At 37.2% G+C, this 25,298-nt stretch overlaps 2 protein-coding genes across 2 annotated transcripts; both read right to left on the bottom strand.

Annotated features, from left to right (window-relative positions):
• Positions 1 to 526: 526 nt before the first annotated feature.
• Positions 527 to 5,869, bottom strand: LOC115927483 (zinc finger protein 431-like). Its single transcript, XM_030993461.1, has 3 exons — positions 5,588 to 5,869; positions 3,278 to 3,376; positions 527 to 1,712 (listed from the first exon to the last, which is right to left on the bottom strand). Exons 1-3 carry the CDS (start codon positions 5,634 to 5,636, stop codon positions 748 to 750), a joined length of 1,113 nt encoding a protein of 370 aa, XP_030849321.1. The 5' UTR covers positions 5,637 to 5,869; the 3' UTR covers positions 527 to 747.
• Positions 5,870 to 7,217: 1,348 nt separating this feature from the next.
• LOC753938 (zinc finger protein 708) lies at positions 7,218 to 17,890 on the bottom strand. The gene is made up of 3 exons (XM_030993460.1): positions 17,842 to 17,890; positions 13,738 to 13,806; positions 7,218 to 11,151 (listed from the first exon to the last, which is right to left on the bottom strand). Exons 1-3 carry the CDS (start codon positions 17,888 to 17,890, stop codon positions 9,368 to 9,370), a joined length of 1,902 nt encoding a protein of 633 aa, XP_030849320.1. The 3' UTR covers positions 7,218 to 9,367.
• Positions 17,891 to 25,298: the final 7,408 nt, after the last annotated feature.

Here is a 25,298-nt window from a genome sequence, read left to right as displayed (position 1 = left end):
TATATCTATTTGGACCTGATAGTTATCGTGGACGTGTTGCGTAGTCCCATATACATCTTTCTGCGACAGTGCTCGTAACTTTACCAAGACTGGGCCAAATTTCTTATCATTTTGATGATTCCAGAACCTTGCAGTTCACACCAATACTTAAAGATAAACTTGAGTACTGGTAATGTGATTGCATTGTGAAAGAAAAGGTGTGGAATGGATCCGAAAAGTTGATCATATAGCATGTAAGTAATGGTGTGTAATGCAAGGTTCTAGAGTCATCAAAATCATCATAATTTGGCAGAGTCTTGGTAAAGTAACAATCATTTAAACAGATAGATGTATATGGGACAACACACATGATGTCGGGGCTAGTACTACCCTGATTTCCTTATCTTTCTATGCTCATTACTCAGCCAGTATACATTTTCTTCCAAAATTGTTTGGCACATGACATTTATTTGTAATCTTGAACATTCAGTGTAAGTTTCGTTAGATTCTGTGAGAATTCATTTTCTTTTTTTACCAAAACTCAAGTTTATCTTTAAAGATGATCAACCTTTTCTGATCGATTCCACAACGTTTCTTTCACAATGCAATCGCATGACCATAACTGGTCTTTATCTTTTAAAGCCCTATACGTAGAGTATCATTACACATATCACACAATTAAATGCCTTACCACACTGATCACATACAAAGGGCTTCTCACCTGTATGGATGCGTACATGTGTTGTTAGATTCCGGCTTGATTAAATGCTATACGACATTGATCACATACCTACATACTACATAAGGCTTCATACCTGTATGGATGCGTTTATGTCTTGTGAGATCACCCACACGATTAAATGCCTTACCACATTGATCACATACATAGGGCTTCTCACCCGTATGGATGAGCTTATGTCTTGTGAGATTATTTGCAAGATTAAATGCCTTGCCACATTGATCACATACATAGGGCTTCTCACCTGTATGGATGCGCTTATGTCTTGTGAGACTATTTTCAAGATTAAATGCCTTGCCACATTGATCACATACAAAGGGCTTCTCACCTGTATGGATGCGTTTATGTCTTGTGAGATTATTTTCTTCATTAAATGCCTTGCCACATTGATCACATACATAGGGCTTCTCACCTGTATGAATTCGTTTATGTGTTTTGAGACGATATTCACGATTAAATGCCTTACCACATTGATCACATGCATAGGGCTTCTCACCTGTATGGATGCGTTTATGTCTTGTGAGATTATGTTCTTGATTAAATGCCTTGCCACATTGATGACATACATAGGACATCTCGTCTGTATGGATGCGTTTATGTCTTGTGAGAACATCTTCACGATTAAATGCCTTTCCACATTGATCACATACATGGGGCTTCTCACCTGTATGGATGCGTCTATGTGTTGTGAGACTAGGTTCATGATTAAATGCCTTACCACATTGATCACATACATAGGGCTTCTCACCTGTATGGATGCGTTCATGTTTTGTGAGATCACCAGCTTGATTAAATGCTTTGCCACATTGATCACATACATAGGTTATTTTAGTACTTCTGATTTCTCCTTTGATGAACTGTAGAACATCTTTCTTTGGTGCACCTGCCTGTGGGATGATACCATAGTGTCCATGTTTGTACTTGAGATGCTTCGCTAAAACAAGAGGAATGGCATAGAGTGATCCACAGTACTCACATCTATAGACTCCAGAATCTATCGAGAATGACAAACAGGTTTAAATTGTTATAAATATTTTAATGAAGTCAACTCCATCAGATTCAAAGTTATGCAGACAATAATCATTATATGTGTTCGGATGGAAAATGCAGTAATTTGTTTCGAATGAGGTTGAAAACAACAACAAGAACGCTTTTATTTAGAATATTTTACATCACATTGACTGTGCATAAATATTGTCAACTTCTCACAATAAAAACATTAAATGTTATGTTTACTGATTTCATGAAACGTCGCAAATAGCAAAATATTATTCAAATTTAACAAAAACAAAAAGGTATTTGTATTTGATTGATTTAACATGCAGGGGCATCACTAGAAGGGGTGTCGGGAATGCAACAAACCCCCCTCCCCAACCCCTCCCCATCCCATCGGGCATTTGATGGTAAAATTGCGCTGCCGTCGGGTAAAATGAGAAAAGGGGGAGGGAAAAAATGAGAGGGAATGAACAAGAAAGAAAAAAAGGAAAGGAAAAGGAAAGGAAAAGAAAGGAAGGAAAAGAAAGAAAGGAAAAGAAAGAAAGGAAAAGAAAGGAAGGAGAAGAAAGAGAAAAAAGAAAAAGAGAAAGGAGGGGAAAAAATGATATGAAAGAAAAGAAAGGAAAGGAGAAAAGAAAGGAAAGGAAAAAAGGAAAGGAGAAAAGGAAAAAAAGGGGAAAAAAGAGAAAATGAGAAAAAAGAAATGGGGGATGAAAGAGAGGGGAGAGAAGGGGGGGGGGGTAAGAGCATGAGAGAGGAGGGGTGGGAGTAGGAAGGGGGGGGGTTGTTGGACGGAATAATTTTGTCGAGGGAGCAAGAAAGATACGCATAAATATGTTGCTGTGTCGGGTCAGCTGTGTCAGTATTCTCGCTCGATCCTGGTGTAATATATCTAATGAATGCAGAAGTTTGAACTCTGCGAGATGTATAATGTCGGTAGGCCTGCAAAATTTTTTCTCCTCAAGAACTATGACTTTTTATCTGCTGTGAAGACTTTGAGGGAGACTACCGGTACAACTTTAATACTTGTATTTTCTCGAAGTTTCACCAGCAATCATTAAAGGGCAAGTCCACTACAATAATAATTTACTTTCAATAGAAGTAGAAAAATTAGAAAAACCAATCAAAAAAAGTTTGAGCAAAGAAAAAAGGGATTCAAAAATTACCCCATCGAGCTTCAAACCCAGGAGATTTGTGTACAAATGCATCGCTCTTTGCATTCACGACGCATCAAATAGTTGCACACAATGGTAGCACATTTTTTATATAGCTACGATGCTGACTAGTCCTGACAAAATCAACCAATATTTATGAGGTCAAGCAAAGTTACCATGTGCACATGCGCAGGTATAGACAGTTCATAGGAAAATAAGCCCCCAGCCCCGGGTTTATAGGGTTAAATTTGTAGACATTGGCATTCAAGTATTTGTTGGAAATTGGTGGCTAGTTCTGTCGGTAATTGATGGCCTCTACAGCCCCCCCCCCCCACTGAAAAAGTTCTAGCGACGCCCCTGGTTACATGGTTCATTAGAATACAAATTTATTACAAAGCTGTATGCTAACCATCGGGAACATGTTCTTTGTTGTAGGACTTGCGGCTCACTGCTCTCTTCGGGTATCTAGACTGTCTAGTGGCTGGTTGGGGTTTCTCCTTTCTCCTGTCTGAAATAAAAATATGCACAAATTGATTTAGTTTATTCCCAACTTATCCTTATCAAAATGATCGAGATTTTCATCTTATAGTTTAATTGTTGCTGTTAACAGCCAACCCTGGCATGAATCCGTCTGTCCTATAACTTCTCATATTATTTTGTCTTAACTAAGATTACAGTCTCTAACTTAACACATGCACGCTCCCGCACCCGAACGTCGGGACAGTATGTATTGTATTTTGCTTCAGTTTGCCGTGAATCCCAAGAGAAAGTGCATATTATAAGTCTTTGTTTTTAGGAAAATACTCTGAAAAACATAAGAAAATTGACACGAAACAGGTAAAAACATATCGACTTTTAAATCATGATCTTGATGAATATTAATTTCATTTTGGGTATGTTATAGTAAGGTTTCGGGTCAAATTTTGGATAGACTTCTGAACTGAACTTAAGGAGTCGAGTTGGCTCAGTCGGTAAAGCGTCCGTCTGTCGAACCAAAGATCCCGTGTTCGACTTCCACCCAGGCTGATGACTGAAGCCTGCGTGGTGTGTTAACATGCCCCTTCCCTTGTTCATAGATGCAGGATATGCCAAGTGGAAAACACTCCGTCCCTCGGATAGGACGTTAAATGGAGGCCCTGTGTAGAGAAGTTTCACTACCTTTGCACATTAAGAACCCACTGCACTATTCGTATAAGAGTAGGGGGAAACCCCGGTGTAGTGGTCCACCTGCACACACCCCCAGTATAGTACGATAATACTCTGTAAAGAGGTCTGTACTAAAAAAGGAAGAAGAAGAATATTGCCTAGATTTTTTTTTTTGGGGGGGGGGGGCTGTATCTTTTGAAACATCAGTGAGCCTTGTAATTTGAAATGTGTTCTTCTGAGTAGGTCTAGTTGATTTTTTTTAATTATCCAACCATGACGGTGAAAGACAATCCAAAAGGGAAAATTGAAAACCTGTTCAGCGCTAGAGGTTAGCATAATAGTGCGTTAATCTTCATTTCATGAAGCCTGCACTTTTCAGGAAGAAGAAGAAGACTCTATGCTTTGCTGGAGTGGTTTAATATATAAGTAATTATCAATAGTAATAGTAATACAACTACAACAACCAGTACAAGCCAACTCACACATCTTCCAAACTTAAGTATCATAAAAAAAGGAGATTTGCTATTTTGCTCCAGAGCTTGTCCAGACCAAAAATAAGGTTTGGGATTCATTCTACACTAGAATACTAGATCTAGACTAACAATCGTAAGATAAGCTTTGAAAAACCTTGAAACAGTTGAATTTCATGGTCAAGCATGACGTTCATATGACTAGACAGGCCCGAGAGAGAGTGGCTGCAGAGACGCAAAGTTCAAAGATCGGCAATGCGTGACAATTTCATGATTCGGCGCGCGAGGGTATAACACACGTATAAAAAAAAGCGTTTTTTCAAACTCTAGCGCGCGCATCATGCGTAAGAGTATTTTCAGACCCTTGAAATGCGTGATGTCACGCCTAATGCGTGACACTTGGCCTGGTAGCTCTGAACTAGACAGGCCCGAGAGAGTGGGTGTGGCTTTGCACTGGGAAAGAGTCTAAAAAGCCTGATTTTGACATTTAAATTCTGCGCGAAATCGGATCAAATTAATGCAGTCGCTCGTCATTTTGTCAGCGGCAAGTCTTGAATCGGTCACACACAGTGACAGTCACACATCCTGGCTGTATTAAAAGCTGTGCAATTGTATTGGTTCTCAACATTTCACACACAACTGTACAAAACTCAAATGATTTCACTCAAAATCAGTACTTTAGTGACAATTGATGACACCTAAATAACAGTAAAATACAATATTTTAACTTTACCGATGTTAGAAAGAATAATTAAAAAAGATCTAGACTAGGGTCTACTGTCAAACTTCCCGGTCAGCTGCATCGGCATGATTGTGTGCATTTCTGTGTTGCGAGTGTATTGAGTATTCATGTATTCAAATGCTGCCTATTAACAGTAGTGCAGTGCTAGAGGTCAATACGCATTAGCATTGACTCTCCAAATGCTTTGCTGGACGTCTACTTCTATGCTGGTACTCGTCAAAAGCCTTTTCAGCAACTAGAAATCTAAACGAGGATATTGTGGTGTGGTGGAGTGCTTAGACCGACTATAAAATGGGAGGTTTCGGCCTTCAATGATGTAAAATATGATGTGTGGTTGTTAACGGTGATAATTTGAACATACCTGAAATTTTCGTGCGTAATTTGTGTTTTTTCTGGCTTCTCTCGAACATTTTAGCAGAGGCTGCAGCTAAAACACGATAGCATACAGCAGAGCTCTACGTACCCGGCCGCGGCCCGATGAAAATCCTTCGAGGTCCCTTGGCTTTATACACAGCATGCAGCTACCTCTCGCCCAATGCAACATCACTGTGCATGTTGCTGTTCCTAGGAGTTTTATGGCGTGCGTTCACATGGCACATATACGAGCTGCATACTAAATATATTTGCCATATCTTTAGTTGTATAAGAAAATTCAGTTATCAGTAAAGAAAACTGGAAATATTTTGTTTTAAATAATATAAATAATTCACCAGTATCGCAATTTATTAGGACATTCTAGATGATTTACAACTTCGTACCTCTGCTTTTTAATATGTTTAATCTTGTCAGCCCGGTTTCGATTGCATAGAAATCTAGCCTTCTAGTTATTCTATCACAACCACTGATCTCTACGGAAAAATCCCGTAGAGATCAGTGATCATTTGATCGTCCAAACTTGAGACTTCCCACGACGATCCGATCTTTGAGCTTGTTCATCAAGGACCGTTCTGGGGGGGGGGGGGGGGGGGGGGGGGGGGGGGGGGGGGGGGGGGTCACGGTCGGCACGCGAAAATTCAATTATCAGTAAAGAAGACTGGAAATATTTTGTTTTAAATAATATAAATAATAATAAATAATTCACCGGGGGGGGGGGGGGGGGGGTAGTGAGCACTATTTGTTTTGGCTCCCGCCCCTCCTGCCCCCCCCCTCCCCCCGATACGACGCCTATGTATATTATATAGACCTATATAGTGTGTTATTTCAGCAAGGAAGATTTAAAAGTCGCATATTGCACTTAATTCATTTACGTTAAATACCTATTTTTTATAAAACATTTTTATTCCAATAAATATATTTATAAAGGTATTTTGAGCCTTGATTCACAACTTCACATATCCCCCCCCCCCTCTCTCCCTTTTCCCACAATCTTAATATCTGCTGTTCTAAGCTGCTTGTGTCCATAATCCTTGTGCCTCCCCCCCCCCCCAAAAAAAAAAAAATAAAAAATAAGTAATCTCTCTCTCTCTCTCTCTCGCTGACTCCAACCAAACTCCCTCTTTCTCTCCCGCCCGATCAGTCTTACAAATTGTATCCCCCTATCTCTCTCTCTCCTTCACCTTCCTACTCATATATCAATGTGTGTGTTTCTCTCTCTCTCTCCCTTTCCTACTCATTGTGTGCGTCTCTCTCTCTCTCTCTTCTGCACCCGTCAAACTCATGTGCGCATATCTCTTTACTCTCAGTCACTGTCTTGTTCTACAATATGTCGCTTCTCTTTTTTTTTCATTTCCGGGAAGCGTAATTTTTTTTCCCACTTGACCTATGGACCCCCAGTATTTGCATACAGCCAATAGCCCAGAGCTTTGCACCATTTCGAATTTAGCATCTTTAGCACGCGTAAAGCTTGTTATTGACAAGATGAGCTCTGATTGGCTGTATGCAAATGAGTTCATACTGGGGGTCCCGAGCTCAAGTGGGAAAAAAATTACGCTTCCGGGAAAGTACCTTTAGAACCATTTGACCTTTGTTCCAATGACAATACAAGCACATAATTGAACTTGATGTTCATCAAATTTAATAAAAGTCGTCTACAAAAACAACTCGTGAAAATCCAATAACATCTTCAATATGAAGAAACAGTACATATAACAAACATTTTAGATGCAATAAACATTTTAATAAAAAAACAACCAACATTTGAACAATTCAAATATGAAATATATCAATAACACTTTTCACTGCGGTAATTTCAATTTCACTTGGACATCGTCTGTTTCCGAGGAAAAGAAATTAGAAAACATGTTCAACGATTATAGTAAGAGAAACATTAATTACAATTTCGTGCAACAATACTGAATATTATAAATTCTATTCATACACCACAATACGAATAATTCTAAAATATCAGAAAATACATAATATCTTCCTCGATACGCTATGGAGCTTCATGAATTGATCTTTGAACGTGAAAGTCAAAACTATCTCCCTCACACGCTAATGACACTATGGATATTTGTTTATTGACCTTTGAACGTGAAAGTCAAAACTATCTCCCTCACACGCTATGGATATTTGTTTATTGACCTTTGAACGTGAATGTCAAAACTATCTCTATCAATACGCTATGAGAGAGATTGCGTGTAGCCTCAACATTTTTAGTTTGAAACTGTTGCATAATATTGCCAAATAGCAGGAATTGATATATAGGCAACTTTGTCCTATATATTCACAGGGTTTTAAAAACTATATTTATCTAAAGGAAAAAAAGTTTATTAATAGTTACTTGCAAATTTACATGAACATAAAACTTATTCATCTTCTCATATCATTGAACTGAAATCATGAACAAAAATGAGAAATTTCTAGTATACATAGGATCTACATGCCAATGCTTGAAAAAGCACACAAGAGAATACCAAGCGTAAAACTGCTATTCTTAAATCACCATTATTTACGATATAAAGATTGGTTAAAAGGCACTGACATCATTATTATGCTTCACTTTGGTTTAGTCTGATTTAGATTAATGGAAATATCTCAATGATGAATTACCATTTAACATGTAAAATTTAACATCTTTCTTTTAAACTTTGATATATTGTTGTAAATAGAGAATAGGTATTAATTTCATTACAAATTTCATGCCTCATCTTCAGACATTTACAATAATCTTCTCTGAACAATTCAATTCCAAGAGTATCAAACAGTAAACTAAAGCTTGATGAAAGTTAATATAAACAGGCTTTAATTAATTAATCAGTTATAAAGGATGCATCTATTATGTATCTATTTATTATTGCTAGCTACAGCCTTCACAGAATGACAGCCAATTAGACTGACATAGTCGGTCTCGCAATCCTTTTGTCAACTATTCTGAGAGTTCACTAGACCATCAGCTCACGAGACCGACACAAAGACACTTTTCAGAAGGTTCATCTAGACAATGACCCGTGAGACCAACACACCCCATGACATGTCTATCTTCCTTTATGTAATTCTTTGTTTTGTAGGGATCATAGGCTGTCGGTCTTGTGAACCTTTTGAAATATCCCTTTTTCTATATATACATGTAGTTATGCATTCTTTGTATTCTTGGTCACGTGGGATATTGCTCTGGTATGGGATGACCATATAGGCAAATGTGGCAATATACCAATATAAGATACAATAAAGAACAGTTGACCACATGTCAACTTTTTCTTCTTTTCTTTAATACCTTGTTAGTTTTCTTTTATTACATTTTTCTTCATAAATATTGATTAGACACAAAAGATGGAATGCAAAAAGTCAAGAATGAGCAAATTGAAGCAAAAAGATGGAAATATACCTTCTGAGAGATTGGAACTACCGTACTAGAAATATGCACTGATTTCTACCAGGAACTATATGGTTCAACGAAAAAACAACAGAAGGATCATATAGATATCTCATCCAGAAACTCAGACATACCGCCAATACTACAGAGAGAAGTTGAGGAAGCTGTAAGCAGTATGAAGGACAACAAGGCACCGGGAAATGACGTAATAACAAGTGATATTATCAAACAAGAAGGGGAGGAGACAATTACACAGTTACTGAAACTATTCAACCAGATATTGGAAAAACAACAGATTTCAGCCACTTGGAAAGAGGCAAAAATAATTCTTTTATACAAGAAAGGTGACAAAAATTTTAATCAGTATCCTTTTGTCCGTTTTCTTCTTCAACAGAAGCCTTCACATTTGATGAATATTTGATTCTGCATTTCATTTGCATTATCATTGTACATTGACGTTTGTGTAAGAATATTAATGCACCGAGAGAATGTTCCTTTACAGTCCTTTTTATGTTGACGTAACGCTGATGATGGATGACTAAATGCCTCACCACATTGATCACATACATAGGGCTTCTCTCCTGTATGGATGCATTTATGTTTTCTGAGATTACCTGCTTGATTACATGCCTTACCACATTGATCACATACATAAGGCTTTTCACCTGTATGGATGCGCTTATGTTTCTTGAGATCACTAGCTTGATTACATGCCTTACCACATTGATCACATACAAAGGGCTTCTCACCTGTATGGATACGTTTATGTCTTGTGAGTTTATGTTCTTGATTAAATGCCTTACCACATTGATCACATACATATGGCTTCTCACCTGTATGGATACGTTTATGTCTTGTGAGTTTATGTTCTTGATTAAATGCCTTACCACATTGATCACATACATAGGACATCTCGTCTGTATGGATGCGTTTATGTCTTGTGAGACCATCTTCACGATTAAATGCCTTGCCACATTGATCACATACATACGGCTTCTCTCCTGTATGGATGCGTTTATGTTTTGTGAGATTACCTGCATCATTAAATGCCTTACCACATTGATCACATGCATAGGGCTTCTCACCTGTATGGATGCGTTTATGTGTTGCGAGAGCATCTTCACGATTAAATGCCTTACCACACTGATCACATACAAAGGGCTTCTCACCTGTATGGATACGTTTATGTGCTGTGAGACTATTCATTTGATTAAATGCCTTACCACATTGATCACATACATATGGCTTCTCACCTGTATGGATGCGTTTATGTCTTGTGAGATTATGTTCTTGATTAAATGCCTTACCACATTGATCACATACATAGGACATCTCGTCTGTATGGATGCGTTTATGTCTTGTGAGAACATCTTCACGATTAAATGCCTTGCCACATTTATCACATACATACGGCTTCTCTCCTGTATGGATGCGTTTATGTGTTCTGAGATTACCTGCACTATTAAATGCCTTACCACATTGATCACATGCATAGGGCTTCTCACCTGTATGGATGCGTTTATGTGTTGTGAGACCATCTTCACGATTAAATGCCTTACCACACTGATCACATACAAAGGGCTTCTCTCCTGTATGGATGCGTTTATGTGTTCTGAGATTACTTGCTTTATTAAAATCCTTACCACATTGATCACATGCATAGGGCTTCTCACCTATATGGATGCGCTTATGTTTCTTGAGATCACCAGCTTGATTACATGCCTTACCACATTGATCACATACATACAACTTCTCTCCTGTATTGATGCGTTCATGTCTCGTGAGATTATGTTCTTGATTAAATGCCTTACCACATTGATCACATTCATAGGACATCTTGTCTGTATGGATTTGTTTATGTTTTGTGAGATCACCAGCTTGATTAAATGCCTTACCACATTGATAACAAACATAGGGCTTCTCACCTGTATGGATTTGTTTATGTTTTGTGAGATTATTTATTAGATCAAATGCCTTGCCACAGTGATTACATACATAGTTTTTTTTAGTACTTCTGATTTCTCCTTTGATGAACTGTAGAATGTCTTCCTTTGATGCACCTGCTGGTGGGACGATACCATAGTGTCCATGTTTGTACTTGAGATGCCTCGCTAAAACAAGAGGAATGGCATAGAGTGATCCACAGTCCCCACATCTATAGAGTCCAGAATCTATTGAGAATGACAAACAGGTTCACATTGTTATAATCATTTTAATGAAGTCATCTCCATCAGATTCAAAGTTATGCAGACAATATTCATTACATGTGATCGGATGGAATATACAGTAATTTGTTTTGAATGAGGTTGAAAACAACAACAAGAACTCTTTTATTTAGAATATTTTACATCACATTGACTGTGCATAAATATTGTCAACTTCTCACAATAAAAACATTAAATGTTATGTTTACTGATTTCATGAAACGTCACAAAAGGCAAAATATTATTCAAATTTAACAAAAACAAAAAGGGATTGTTATTTGATTGCTGTTACATGCAGGGGCGTCACTAGAGGGAGGTGTCGGGGTTGCAACACCCCCCCCCCCCCCCTCCCATCAGGCATTTGTTGGTAAAATTGTGCTGCCGTCAGGTAAAATGAGAAAAGGGGGAGGGAAAAAATGAGAGGAAAAGAAAGGAAAGAGAAGAGAAGAAAGAAAGAGAAAAAAGAAAGGAAAAGGAAAAGAAAGGAAGAGAAAGGAAGGAGAAGAAAGAGAAAAAAGAAAAAAGAAAAAGAGTAAGGAGGGAAAAAATGAAAAGAAAGAAAAGAAAGGAAAGGAGAAAAGGAAAAAAAAAAGGGGAAAAAAAGAAAAAGAGACAAAAAGAAATGGGGGGATGAAAGAGAAGGGGGGGGGGGGTAAGAGCATGAGAGAGGTGGGGTGAGAGTAAGGGAGGGGGGGGCGTTGCTGGGTGAAGTAATCTCGTCAAGGGAGCAAGAAAGATACGCATAGATTATATAGATATGTTGCTGTGTCAGTATTGTAGCTCGATCCTTGGGTACTGTTTAAACTCGGCGAGATACAGATAATATACAGTAGGCTTGCGGGTGCACCATGTGAGAGAGAGGGAGGATTGAGGAGTCCTCAAAAGGACTCTCGGTAATCTTTCTTGAGGGTGTGTAGTCCTGAAAAGGACTGTTGGTGTAGATGTTGGTGTAGATGTATAATGTCGGTTGGCCTGCAAATTTTTTTCTTCCTTAACAACTGGACTTATTATCCGCTATGACGACTTTGAGGGAGAATACCGGTACATCTATAACACTTGTATTTTCTTGAAGTTTCACCAGCAATCATTAAAGGGAGCCGGTAACTTTGTCTCAGATTCTGAAATAAAATTCTGGATTTAGCTCATGATGCAATAATAATTATAAACCTTTAGGTCAGTCAGGTACCCCATGACTTTTACAAGCCAATCGCCTGTCTGATTATCAAGATATTTATGATTAGAATTACAAATTTTGAAAACCGTTCGCCTGACGGTTTTCATAACACTACAGTCTATTGGGGAAAACGAGTATGGTAAAACCGGTCACTCAAAGATTTTTACTTTTTTGAGGCACTTCCTGATCATTTTGAAGCGCAATTTTTTTAGGGCTTCAATATTTCACCATATCACAGACACTGATAACACGTAGGGCCGTGTATCTCAGATTTACCACTGTTAAACGATCCCTTTAAAGGGCAAGTCCACTACAATAATAACTTACTTACAATAGAAGCAGAAAAATTAGAGAAACCAATAAAAAAAAGGCTTCGAACCCAGGAGATTTGTGTACAAACGCATTGCTCTTTCTGAATACACCACACCGAATAGTTGCGCACAATGAAAGCACATTTTTTATATAGCTACGAGGCTGACTACCGTTTTACCGGCGATAAGGCCACACCGCCGCATAGGCCGCACCCCAACTTTGACATTTCAAAGAGGAAAAAAAAAACAAAAAACAACGGACAAAACAAAATAATCATAATTTTCTCGTAAAACACTATTTTTTTTTACTAACTGATACCAAATTCATCAATATTCATATAATTTACCGGAAGTTTAGCTCAAAAAGTGGTCGTGGGCAGATTTGGTGTCCGATATACCCCTACCACAATGTACGGTGTAATGCGAAACTGCATGAAATGAAAAAACAAATGGCGACTTCGGATGGATGCTTCGCGGCACCTTCGTTGAATGGTCCCTTCCTTTACTTTTGCAATGCATTGGCACAAACTTAGATCAAGATCTATCGGCAAATGTAGGTTTAGCAATTTATTTTCGTATTCATGTCAACAATGCAAGATAATATTGTCGGTAAGATGAGTTGAATTGTCCTTTACCATAGTGGTATAGTTATTGTACCGTTAGTAGTCCCATGCATGTACGTGCAAATTCGTGCTGGTTTTGACTTGATTTTTTTTTTTTTTTTACTCTTTCGCCGTAAAGGCAGCACCTCGACTTTTTGACATTTCTCTTCCAAAAATACTGCGGCCATTACGCTGGCAAATACGGTAGTCTTGACAAAATTAACCCATATATGTTTGAAGTCAAGCAAAATTACCATGTGCGCATGCACAGGTAGTAAGGTTCATAGACAGTTTGTAGGAAAAATTAGCCCCCAGCCCCGGGTTTATACGGTTACCGGTAAATTGGTAGAGGTTTGTCTGTAATCGGTGGCCTCTACACCCCCCCCCCCCCCCAACTGAAAAAGGTCTAGCGACGCCCCTGGTTACATAGTTCATTAGAATATTTGTTACAGAGCTGTATGCTAACCATCAAGAACATGTTCTTCTTTGTAGGACTTGCAGCTCACTGATGGTTGGGGTTTCTCCTTTCTCCTGTCTGAAATAAAAATATGCACAAATTGATTTAGTTTATTCCCAATATATCCTTTTCAAAATGATTTAGACTTTCATCTTACAGTTTATTTTGTTGTTGTTGTTGTCATGAATCCGTCTGTCCTATAACTTCCCATATTATTTCGTCTAAACTAAGATTACAGTCACTAACTTAACACACGCACGCTCCCGCACCCGACCGTCGGGACAGTATGTATTGTATTGTATTTTGCTTCAGTTTGCCGTGAATCCCATGAGAAAGTGTATATTATAAGTCTTTGTTTTTAGGAAAAATACTCAGAAAAAGATAAGAAAATTGACACGAAACAGGTAACAAACATATCGACTTTTAAATCATGACCTTTATTTGGACATTTGATGAATATTTACTTTATTTTGGGTATGTTTTAGTAGGGTATCTCCACGCCAGTGTTACTGGTCAAATTTTGGATAGACTTCTGAACTAGCCCAAATATTGCCTAGATTTTGGGGGGCTGTATCTTTTGATAGAAACATTGGTGAGCCTTGAAATTTAAAATGTGTTCTTTTGAGTATTTGATTTTTTCAATTATCCAAGTTCCAACCATGATGGTGAAAAACAATCAAACATGGAAAATTGAAGAAAAAAAAAGGTCAATACGCATTAGCATAATAATAGCATTGACATAGCGTTAATCTTAATTTCATGAAGCCTGCACTTTTAATGAAGAAGAAGACTCTATGCTTTGCTGGAGTGGTTTAAAGGTATTAAGGTAATACAAAGTTTTGGGAAATCTTGAAAATTGGGCAGATAGTAATTCTTTACAATTTTGATATATTTGGATACCCTATGGATGCATTATAAGAACTAGAAAGTTTATCACTTAGAAACACTTCTGCTTTCGAGACAAATTGAATGTAAAAATATACCGGTGCTCCCGGTAAATTTTGTTAAATTTCAAATAGCGCCTACGGCCGTACAATGGTAGCTGCGACCATGAAAATCTCAGAATATGTAGTTGTGATATAAAATTTCCAAACGGTAATAGCTAATGGGTCAAGTTTAGTCAAGAAACATTGTTTTATAGCTTAATTAATATCTTGACCTCGAGAGGGAGCTGTACAACAGAAAGAGTGTAATACTTAAAATTTCATAACTTTGGACTCGATGGACAACGATCACTGAATATTGTAGGATCGCATATATATGCTTCCAATGTGTTCATTTGAACCAAATTCATGACCCGATACCAAAACTTTGTATTACCTTTAATATATATATACATATATATATAAGCAATTATCAATAGTAATACAACTAGGTCTACAACAACCAGTACAAGCCAACTCCGGCACACATCTTACAACCTTAAAGGGAACCAAAACCTTCATACTAAGTTACTGTTATTGTAAAGTTTAAAAGATTTGAATAAAATCAGTGAAAATTTGAACAAAATCGGGCAAGGAATAAGGAAGTTAGAGCTTTTTTTAAATGATTAGTCACTAGAGGGCGGTATTCGATTTGATGACATCATCTGTGGACAACTCTCCATGCCTTTTGTACATAAATTTACCACAATTTTTTTCGTTTTCTTCGTATTTATTTGTGTTCTTGATCCGACTTCATAACATGTGAAGTAGAATATTATTTTGCATTCTATATCTTGCTTTCAGGGGAGTACATGTAGATTATCTCAATCAAGCCAGGTCCGTGTGAAAAAGCAGGAAGGACTTTCATTTAGCTGCGAGTTGCATTTGAAGGCGCCGATTTGTGCTTGTGAACTTGTCACAAATAATAATAACAATGTCATTTTTAGAAAAATGTGTAAGATCATTAATGTAAATTAAAAACAGTAGACGATCTAGGATAGAACCTTGTGGTACGCCTTGTGTAAAACTTGGATGAATTATTATTATAAACTACATATTGAGATCTATTACAAAGATTACTTTCAAACCAAGATGACAGACAAATTGGAGTGTTGTTCTAGTTTTGGAGTGGTGAGTCAACACACAGATTACTGAGCTGGGAGACATCGCCAGGCATAGTGCCAGGTGGATGGGCATAAATTTAAAAAAAAAAAAAAAAAAAAAAAAAAAAAACGGGAAAACGACACCGTCCAATTGAAAACGGAATCCACCATGGGCGGTCGGATACCGGACGGTTGAATAATAATTTAATGAAGTGTCAAAGTTTTCGCACTTCAAGCGGGAGGGGGGAAACTGAAAAACAACTTAGTTCCTGGCCCCGGGTTTATAGGGTTAAATTTGTAGACATTTGGACATTGGAATTAATATATTTGTCGGTAATCGGTGGACTCTACACCCTCCCCACTCCCCCACTGAAAAAGATCTAGCGACGCCCTAGACCGAAAGCTTCAGTCTCTCTAATCGTTGGTTGTTCCACTGAGACTACGTCTGGCTCCACTACACCTCCGATTATAGAGACTGAAGTCTGGGGACCTCTTTCTGTGAGGCACTGTACGGAACAAATGGTTCGGTTCGACCGGACCGCGATGAATGAGATATGCAACAAGATTTTCACTCTTTACATCCTCATAACTGCTGCAATTATAACACAAATTAAAAATAACATATATATAGCTTATTTGACTTACGATAGCTTGCTCATTTAGATCCTAAATTAATGATTAATCCGAGAAAGTCTCGTCGTCAACATTATCCGTCTTGGTGTTAGTTGATGAATATTCATTTTTTCTTTTCGAACGTCCAATAGCTACCGTAGCTACGTACGAGTAAGCCCAGCTTGACCAACGAACTCCCATGAAACGAGTGCTCTGATTGGCCATTTGGCTATGTTTTGGTAGGTTGACCCGGAAATATTTTGGCCGCCGGGTCATATAGCCCTATGTTCTGAGTGCATGAACGTTCGGAGATACAAATTGGATAATTCATATAAGTAAGTCCGTAATTTATCCATTTAATATTGAGTTATCAAATTTTGATAACTGTAATTAGGACAAATGACATACCGACCTAATTTACATCTGATTTAGAAATCAGGAAATTAGATCTAAATAAAGAAAATCGGGGAGAAAATGTCGTGGACGAAAATATGTACATAGCCTGCCCCACGGTACGAGATCTCTGGGTTGCCATCTGTATTGGGGAATGACAACAAATGTCAGTTTTATTAAAGAAATGACCCAAATCAGATGGTTATTGCTGTCTAGCGACGCCCCTGATAACGACACAGTTGTTACACTCCAGATAATTTTTGCAAGTACTACTGATGAAGTACCGGACCACCGTCTGTGTGCATTGTGCGGCATCAAAGCATATACGTCTCATGACTTGACAGATCACTTTTCTCTAACTTCTAACCAATAAGAAGGCCTCGTTTTTTCCAGGAAGACGTGCTGGTGGACATTATGCGCCAAATTTGGTTCTCAAATTGCATAAGATCCCTACTCTTGGAAGGAGTAGGAGAAAGCAATTTCACGTCATATTACTCCAGGAAGTGCCTGAAAATGCGTCTAATTTGGTTCTAAAATTGCAAATGCTTCTTACTCTGGGAGGGGGCCGGCACACCCAGACCCACCCCTAGACTGAATTTTCCATCTCTTTCGTTTGTTAAGCCTCATATTTGGGTAGGGTCGACTCTCTCTTTAGAGACGGAAGCCAACTAGGCCTATACGTATTCCCTTGCTAACCCCATGGCCATTGATGGCCATATTTTTGCTCATTTTGCCACTGAGTTAGACTGACTATAAAATGGGAGGTTTCAGCTTTCAATGATGTAAAATAGGATGTGTGGGTGTTAACGGTGATAATTTGAACGGATCCGGACCAGGGGACAAATTCGGCCCAGCTGCAAAAACGGTCATTTTTCGTCATTTTACCCTAACTCTAACCCTAACTTTAACCCTAACCCTAACCCTAGAGATAATGATAAACACGAAATTTGGGGTCTAAAATTTGAGGTCTGTTTTAGTAGATCTAGGCTATATTTTGGATACCTTGCTACACTAGCGCCATAAATTGTACCTGGGCCGAGTTGTCCCCTGGTCCGAGTTAGCCCGACTCCATTCGAACATACCTGAAATTTCCGTGCATAATTTGTGCTTTTTCTGGCTTCTCTCGAACATTTTACTTTTTAGCAGAGGCTGCATGCAGCTAAAATAACAAGATAGCATGCAGCAGAGCTCCAGCTCAGCTCTGCGTACGTACCCGGCCGCGGCCCGATGAAAATCCTTCGAGATCTCTCGGCTTTAGGCCTATACACAGCATGCAGCTACCTCTCGCCCAATGCAATGTCACTGTTGTTGTTCCTGTAGGAGTTTTATGGCGTGCGTTCACATGGCACATACGAGCTGGGCAGCGTTTCTCGAAACCGTCATAAGTACGAGTTCACTGACATCTCATTGACACGCGTGTATTAAGTTTAACACGCGTTTCAATGGGATGTCAGTGAACTTGTAGTTATGACGGTTTCGAGAAACGCTGCCCAGCATACTAAATATATTTGCGATATTTTCAGATCACTTGTATAAGAAAATTTAGTTGTCAGTAAAAAAAACTAAAAATATATATTTTTAAATATTATAATTAATTCACCAGTATCGCAATTTATTAGGACATACTAGAAGATTTACAGCTTCGTATCTCTGCTTTTTAATATGTTTAATCAGCCCGGTTTCGATTGCGTAAAAATCTAGCTTTCTATCCACTGACCTCTACCACCTGGACGGATCATCGCTTGAAGTGGGCTCACACGCGCGGCGGCCATTTTACACTTCCAAGAGCGATACGGCTCACTTACAACAGTGTTCAGAATACCAACTTTATCTTATCTCCAAAGATACAACAATATTAGAGATAACACAGGGTTCAGAATACCGCCCCTGAAGGCTGTATTGTCAGACCGTTTATACAATATTTTTCATTACCTGGGATGTTTCGCTTCATTTTTTTTTATTAATATAGGAGGCCTTAGAAGTTAAATCAAGCCCCTTGTTTTATTATTCTCCAGGAAAAAAAACATACAAATGCATTATTGTACGTACAAAGATGCCGGACAAGATGCAAGTAGTTCATCAGCAACACTTTCTCAAACTCCTCGAAGGCTATCCCGGGAGGCTATCCCGCTTTCTCTCCTTCCCTTCCCATCTCTCTCTCTCTCTCTCTTTCTCTCTCTCTCTCTCTCTCTCCCATCTGTCTCTCTTGATATTAATGTTCATTTTACTTTAATAGTGTCAGCCAATTATTTTTACCCTCTTTTTTTTTTTTACCCTATTAATTGTACCCTCTTCTTCTCTTGGTACTTTTTAAAGATAAAGACAGTTGTGGTCATGGTCATATGCGATCTCTCCCTTAATTCTCTCTCTCCTTCACCCCTCCTACTCTGCTACTTATGTGCGTCTCTACTCTCGGTCACTAGTCTAATTGTTCTGCAATGTCGCTTCTCTTTTTGTTTCATTTCCGGGAACGTACTATCACTATGAACGGACAAAGAAAGAAGACAAAATATACAGTTCCTCATTCTACCCTCAACGATTGATGTGGTAGACAAAGGAACATTTTCCTTCACTGCTATTATGTAAAAATGTGTAGAACAGGTGAATATGCATGTGACACCTGCTCTACACATTTTTACATAATAGCAGTGAAGGGATGTAATTGTCTACCACAGCAATTGTTGAGGGTAGAATGAGGAACTGTATATTTTGTCCTCTTTCTTTGTCCGTCATATTCATAATGTAATATAAGTATATAACCATTCAAGCCTTTGTTCCAATGACAATATACAAGCAAATAAATGAACTTTATGTTAATCAAATTTAATGAATTTAAGTCGTCTACATAAACAACTCGTGAAAATCTTATGAAATCTTCAATATGAAAAAACAGCACATAACAAACTTCACTACCTGTCCATAAGTTAAACATTTTAGATACAATAAACATTTCTATAAACAACAACCAACATTCGAACAACAATTAAAATATGAAATATATCATAACATTTTTCACTGAGGTAATTTAATTTCACGTAGACATCGTCTTATTTCGGGGAAAAGAAAAATGTTTGACCATTAGTAAGAGAAACATTAATTTCAATATTTGTTCATCAATACTGAATATTATAAATTCTATTCATACACCACAATACGAAAAACTCGAAAATATCAGAAAATACATAATATCGTTTTGGACATGCATGTCATCTCCCTCGATACTCTATTGAGCTTCATGAATTGATTTTTGATATCTGTTATAAGGCCATGTAAAAAAAAATATACATGTTTAGCGTCCCCGCCCGCTTCCTTTTTGGGGGCCGCCTCCTATTTTTTTTTTTTTTTTTTAAATTAAAAAAAAAAATTTGATTACACTGCCAAAATGGATCTATTTCTGATTTTTTTAAAAAAAATGAAAACATTGTCGGTGGCCATTTTGAAAAATAGCCCGACTGTTAGGGAAAATGTGCCGAGCGGCCATTTTGAGCGGCCATTTTGAAAGAAAAAATAAAGGGGGCCTCCTCCTTCCTATTTTTTTTTATAAAATACAGGACGCTAAACATGTTTTATTTTTAATTTGGCCTAATGACCTAGCTATGAGAGAGATCGGCTAGCTGTAGCCTCAAAATCTTTAGTTTGAAACAGTTGCATAACATTGCCAAATAGCAGGAATGGATATATAGGCAATTTTATTCGTAGGATTTTAAAGACTATATTTATCTAAAGTAATAAACGTCGATTAATAGTTGCTTGCAAATGAAAATGCACATAGAAATACGTTTCTTTTCATATCATTATAATTGGACCTACATATCCGAAAAACAGACAAACGGCTTCAAGAGAAAACCAAGCATAATTGCTATTCTTAATTCACCATTATTTACAATATAAAGATTGGTTAAAATTAAACAAGTTTGGAGTTTAAATCTCCAGTGGTTCTTGAGATATCATGATAACAGTATCAATGTATGGAATTTCATAAGTTGACCTCTGTGACCCTTGACCTTTGACCTACGTGCTCCAAAATCTAATCAGATTGTCTTCCTATGGTGATACACACTATCATTAAGTTTGAAGTTTAAATCTCCAGTGGTTCTTGAGATATTATGATATGGTGATACATACTATCATTAAGTTTGAAGTGAAAATTCTCCAGTGGTTCTTGAGATATCGCGATAACGATCTCAATGTATGGAATTTCATAAGTTGACCTCTGTGACCCTTGACCTTTGACCTACGTGCTCCAAAATCTAATCAGATTGTCTTCCTATGGTGATACACACTATCATTAAGTTTGAAGTTTAAATCTCCAGTGGTTCTTGAGATATTATGATAACAATCTCAATGTATGGAATTTCATAAGTTGACCTCTGTGACCCTTGACCTTTGAGCTACGTGCTCCAAAATCTAATCAGATCGTCTTCCTATGGTGATACATACTATCCTTAAGTTTGAAGTTTTTACATCTCCAGTGGTTCTTGAGATATCATGATAACAATCTCAATGTATGGAATTTCATAAGTTGACCTCTATGACCCTTGACCTTTGACCTACGTGCTCCAAAATGTAATCAGATTGTTTTCCTATAGTGATACACACTATCACTAAGTTTGAAGTTTAAATCTCCAGTGGTTCTTGAGATATCATGATAACAATCTCAATGTATGGAATTTCATAAGTTGACCTCTGTGACCCTTGACCTTTGACCTACGTGCTCCAAAATCTAATCAGATTGTCTTCCTATGGTGATACACACTATCATTAAGTTTGAAGTTTAAATCTCCAGTGGTTCTTGAGATATTATGATATGGTGATACATACTATCATTAAGTTTGAAGTGAAAATTCTCCAGTGGTTCTTGAGATATCGCGATAACGATCTCAATGTATGGAATTTCATAAGTTGACCTCTGTGACCCTTGACCTTTGACCTACGTGCTCCAAAATCTAATCAGATTGTCTTCCTATGGTGATACACACTATTAAGTTTGAAGTTTAAATCTCCAGTGGTTCTTGAGATATTATGATAACAATCTCAATGTATGGAATTTCATAAGTTGGCCTCTGTGACCCTTGACCTTTGAGCTACGTGCTCCAAAATCTAATCAGATCGTCTTCCTATGGTGATACATACTATCCTTAAGTTTGAAGTTTTTACATCTCCAGTGGTTCTTGAGATATCATGATAACAATCTCAATGTACGGAATTTCATAAGTTGACCTCTATGACCCTTGACCTTTGACCTACGTGCTCCAAAATGTAATCAGATTGTTTTCCTATAGTGATACACACTATCACTAAGTTTGAAGTTTAAATCTCCAGTGGTTCTTGAGATATCATGATAACAATCTCAATGTATGGAATTTCATAAGTTGACCTCTGTGACCCTTGACCCTTGACATACGTGCTCCAAAATCTAATCAGATCGTCTTCCTATGGTGATACATACTATCCTTAAGTTTGAAGTTTAAATCTCAAATGGTTCTTGAGATATCGCGCTAACAAACTCAATACAAGGAATTTCATAAGTTGACCTCTGTGACCTGTGACCTTTGACCTACGTACTCCAAAATCTAATCAGATCGTCTTCCTATGGTGATAAATACTATTCCCGAGTCTCAAGTTTAAATCTTAAATGGTTCTTGAGATATTGTGATAAGGGTCAAACGGGACGGACAACCCGAAAACATGATGCCTCCGGCACCACCTTCGGTGGCGGAGGCATAAAAAGCATTGACAACCTGAATTGTGCTTCATTTTAGTTCAATTTTTAAACTTCGATAATGTTGTAGATACAGTATAAATATCAATTTCATTACAAATTTCATGTCTCATCTTCAGATAATTGCAATAATCTTCTTTGAACAATTCAATTCAAAGAGATCAAACAGTAAACTAAAGCATTTTAGAAGGTTACTAGATCGACGGCCCACGAGACCAACATTTCTATCTTACTTATGTAATTATTTGTTTTGTTAGGATCATAGGCGGTCGGCCTTTCAGTCTTGTAAACCCTTTGAAATTTCCTTTTTTTTCCTATATATTGTTAGGCATTTCTTTGTAATCTTGGTCACGTGGGATGTTGCTCTGCTGGGATGAACCTATTGGCAAATGTTGAATTTACACAGAGCTACATTTATATATTTATTCAATAAAATGACAATACACTGTAGGCCTAGCTACCATCAATGAACAGTTGACCACAATTTAACATACACAATTTTACAATATCAGCAGTATTTTACTCTGATGAGTGCAAGTCCACAAGCTTTAGTTATGGCTCTTTTCAACGTAGTACCGATCATCATTTCAATATTAGCAGTATAATGCACCTAATCAGCGTTCCACACAAAAAAAGCACTTATATATGAAGACAAAGTTAGAAATGAAATTCACCTTGTCACAATGCTAACTATTTACATCATCCTGGATCATAACAAAGAAATCAATTAAGATATCAACAAGCTTGTTGGTTTCTTGTTAGAATGATCAAAATGTGGAGCTGTAATATACAACATATTAACATACCAACCACTTTCAGTCATATTTGCACTGTACTTCATTAGATTGTCCATACACACATTTTAATAAACATTTCAGATTGGAATTTCTTGATGAAAAATAGTGCATATAGTAGGCCGTGTATGTAGAGTAGCATTATAATGAATATTGCATTTTGATACAATACAGACTGAAGTGGGCAACATTGTTTCAACATCTTTAGTGATTAAATGTGACAATTGACAAAATAACAAGTGAAAGAAGGAACCCCTTAGATAAAGATTAGTACAATAAGTATACACATAAACAACTGGGCTATTCATATAATTTAAATAAAGTTATATTAATCTATTCAGTACAAATGATGCAATAAGTTTCATTTTTCATTTCATTTTGTTTTTAGTCAGGTCATTTCATAACCAAAATTATTTTTAAAAAATGTATTGCAAATTACTTTTTCTAATTTCATTATTTATTTTTGTACCATTTTAATCAGAATCCTTTTGTCCTTTTTATTCTTCAACGGGAGCCTTCCCATTTGATGAACATCGAGCACCATTTTTTCTTGATTTGCTTTATCGTTATACTTTGATTTTTGTTCAAGATTTGTATTGCACTAAGAGAATGGTCCTTTACATTTCTGTTCATGTTGATGTAACGCTGATGAATCACTAAATGCCTTACCACATTGATTACATACAAAGGGCTTCTCACCTGTATGGATGCGTTTATGTGTTGTGAGATTATTTTCACGATTAAATGCCTTACCACATTGATCACATACATAGGGCTTCTCACCTGTATGGATTTGTTTATGTGTTGTGAGATGAGGTTCTTGATTAAATGCCTTACCACATTGATTACATACATAGGGCTTCTCACCTGTATGGATGCGTTTATGTCTTGTGAGATGAGGTTCTTGATTAAATGCCTTACCACATTGATCACATACATAGGGCTTCTCACCTGTATGGATGCGTTTATGTCTTGTGAGATGAGGTTCTTGATTAAATGCCTTACCACATTGATCACATATATAGGGCTTCTCACCTTTATGGATGCCTTTATGTCTTGTAAGATTATAACTGCACGCTTTGCTTTCCAGTATTATATTTTCTTTGTTTCCATCTGTCTTCATAATTTTTGATTTACTAAATGAAAGCCCATTTGTTTTGCTGATTGGTTTTTTAATTTCTCCTTTGATGAACTGTAGAATGTCTTCCTTTGATGCACCTGCCTGTGGGACAATACCATTGTGTCCATGTTTCCACTTGAGATGTCTTGCTAAGATGAGAGGAATGGCATAGAGCGATCCACAGTACTCACATCTGTAGACTCCAGAATCTATTGAAAATGACAAACAGGTTCACATTATTATAATAATTTTTTATGAAGTCGATCATCTCCATCAGATTCAAAGTTGTGTAGTCATTACATGTGTTTGGATGGAATATGACAAAGTTGGAATGTGATTGAAAACAACAACAAGAACACAATGACATTTACAACCAAACTCTTTTATTCAAAATATCTTAGATCAGAATATAGCTTATGAACAGCGTGTAGCAATGTTCCATAATAAATGAGGGATATCATAATTACTGGTATATATTTAAGGAAACACGACAAAAGTTAAAACTAGATAAGGTGTATGAATTATTAAAGTCAATCAAAGAAGTTTGTCATGCTGCTATATTCTGCAGTTCAATTCACAAAAGAAGTAGATGGAGAAGTGACTTCTTTTCAAAGTTCCTTTTCACTTCGCATTCTGTGCTCGCTACTTAGTCAAAAACATTCACTCCAATAAAGTAAAAAAGTCATTGATTAGATTTTACATGGTTTGTTAGAATCAAAAAAAAATTTGCAGCTGCAAGCTAACCCTCACCCTATGTTTCTACATTAAATAAGATATAAAATAAATACATAGACAATAACATACAATAATAATAACAAGAAATGATTACCAGTTTCAATGTTGAGTTTATTGAGCTGTGACGTGATACCAAGATCCTTAGCATACTGCTCCCCATAGTAGACC

Source organism: Strongylocentrotus purpuratus, unplaced genomic scaffold (genome assembly GCF_000002235.5).
Source record: "Strongylocentrotus purpuratus isolate Spur 01 unplaced genomic scaffold, Spur_5.0 spur5_scaffold_20, whole genome shotgun sequence".
Classification (NCBI taxonomy): Eukaryota; Metazoa; Echinodermata; class Echinoidea; order Camarodonta; family Strongylocentrotidae; genus Strongylocentrotus; species Strongylocentrotus purpuratus.
This window is presented reverse-complemented; position numbering and strand designations above follow the sequence as displayed.

What these genes read in the sequence shown, in the direction of transcription:
- LOC115927483 (XM_030993461.1), bottom strand. Translation starts at nt 5,636, where the DNA reads ATGTTCGAGAGAAGCCAGAAAAAACACAAATTACGCACGAAAATTTCA. An exon ending in ATTACGCACGAAAATTTCAG is followed by an intron (nt 3,377 to 5,587) that starts GTATGTTCAAAT and finishes TTTTTATTTCAG; the next exon opens with ACAGGAGAAAGGAGAAACCC. An exon ending in CAAAGAACATGTTCCCGATG is followed by an intron (nt 1,713 to 3,277) that starts GTTAGCATACAG and finishes CATTCTCGATAG; the next exon opens with ATTCTGGAGTCTATAGATGT.
- LOC753938 (XM_030993460.1), bottom strand. Translation starts at nt 17,890, where the DNA reads ATGTTCGAGAGAAGCCAGAAAAAGCACAAATTATGCACGGAAATTTCA. An exon ending in ATTATGCACGGAAATTTCAG is followed by an intron (nt 13,807 to 17,841) that starts GTATGTTCGAAT and finishes TTTTTATTTCAG; the next exon opens with ACAGGAGAAAGGAGAAACCC. An exon ending in AGAAGAACATGTTCTTGATG is followed by an intron (nt 11,152 to 13,737) that starts GTTAGCATACAG and finishes CATTCTCAATAG; the next exon opens with ATTCTGGACTCTATAGATGT.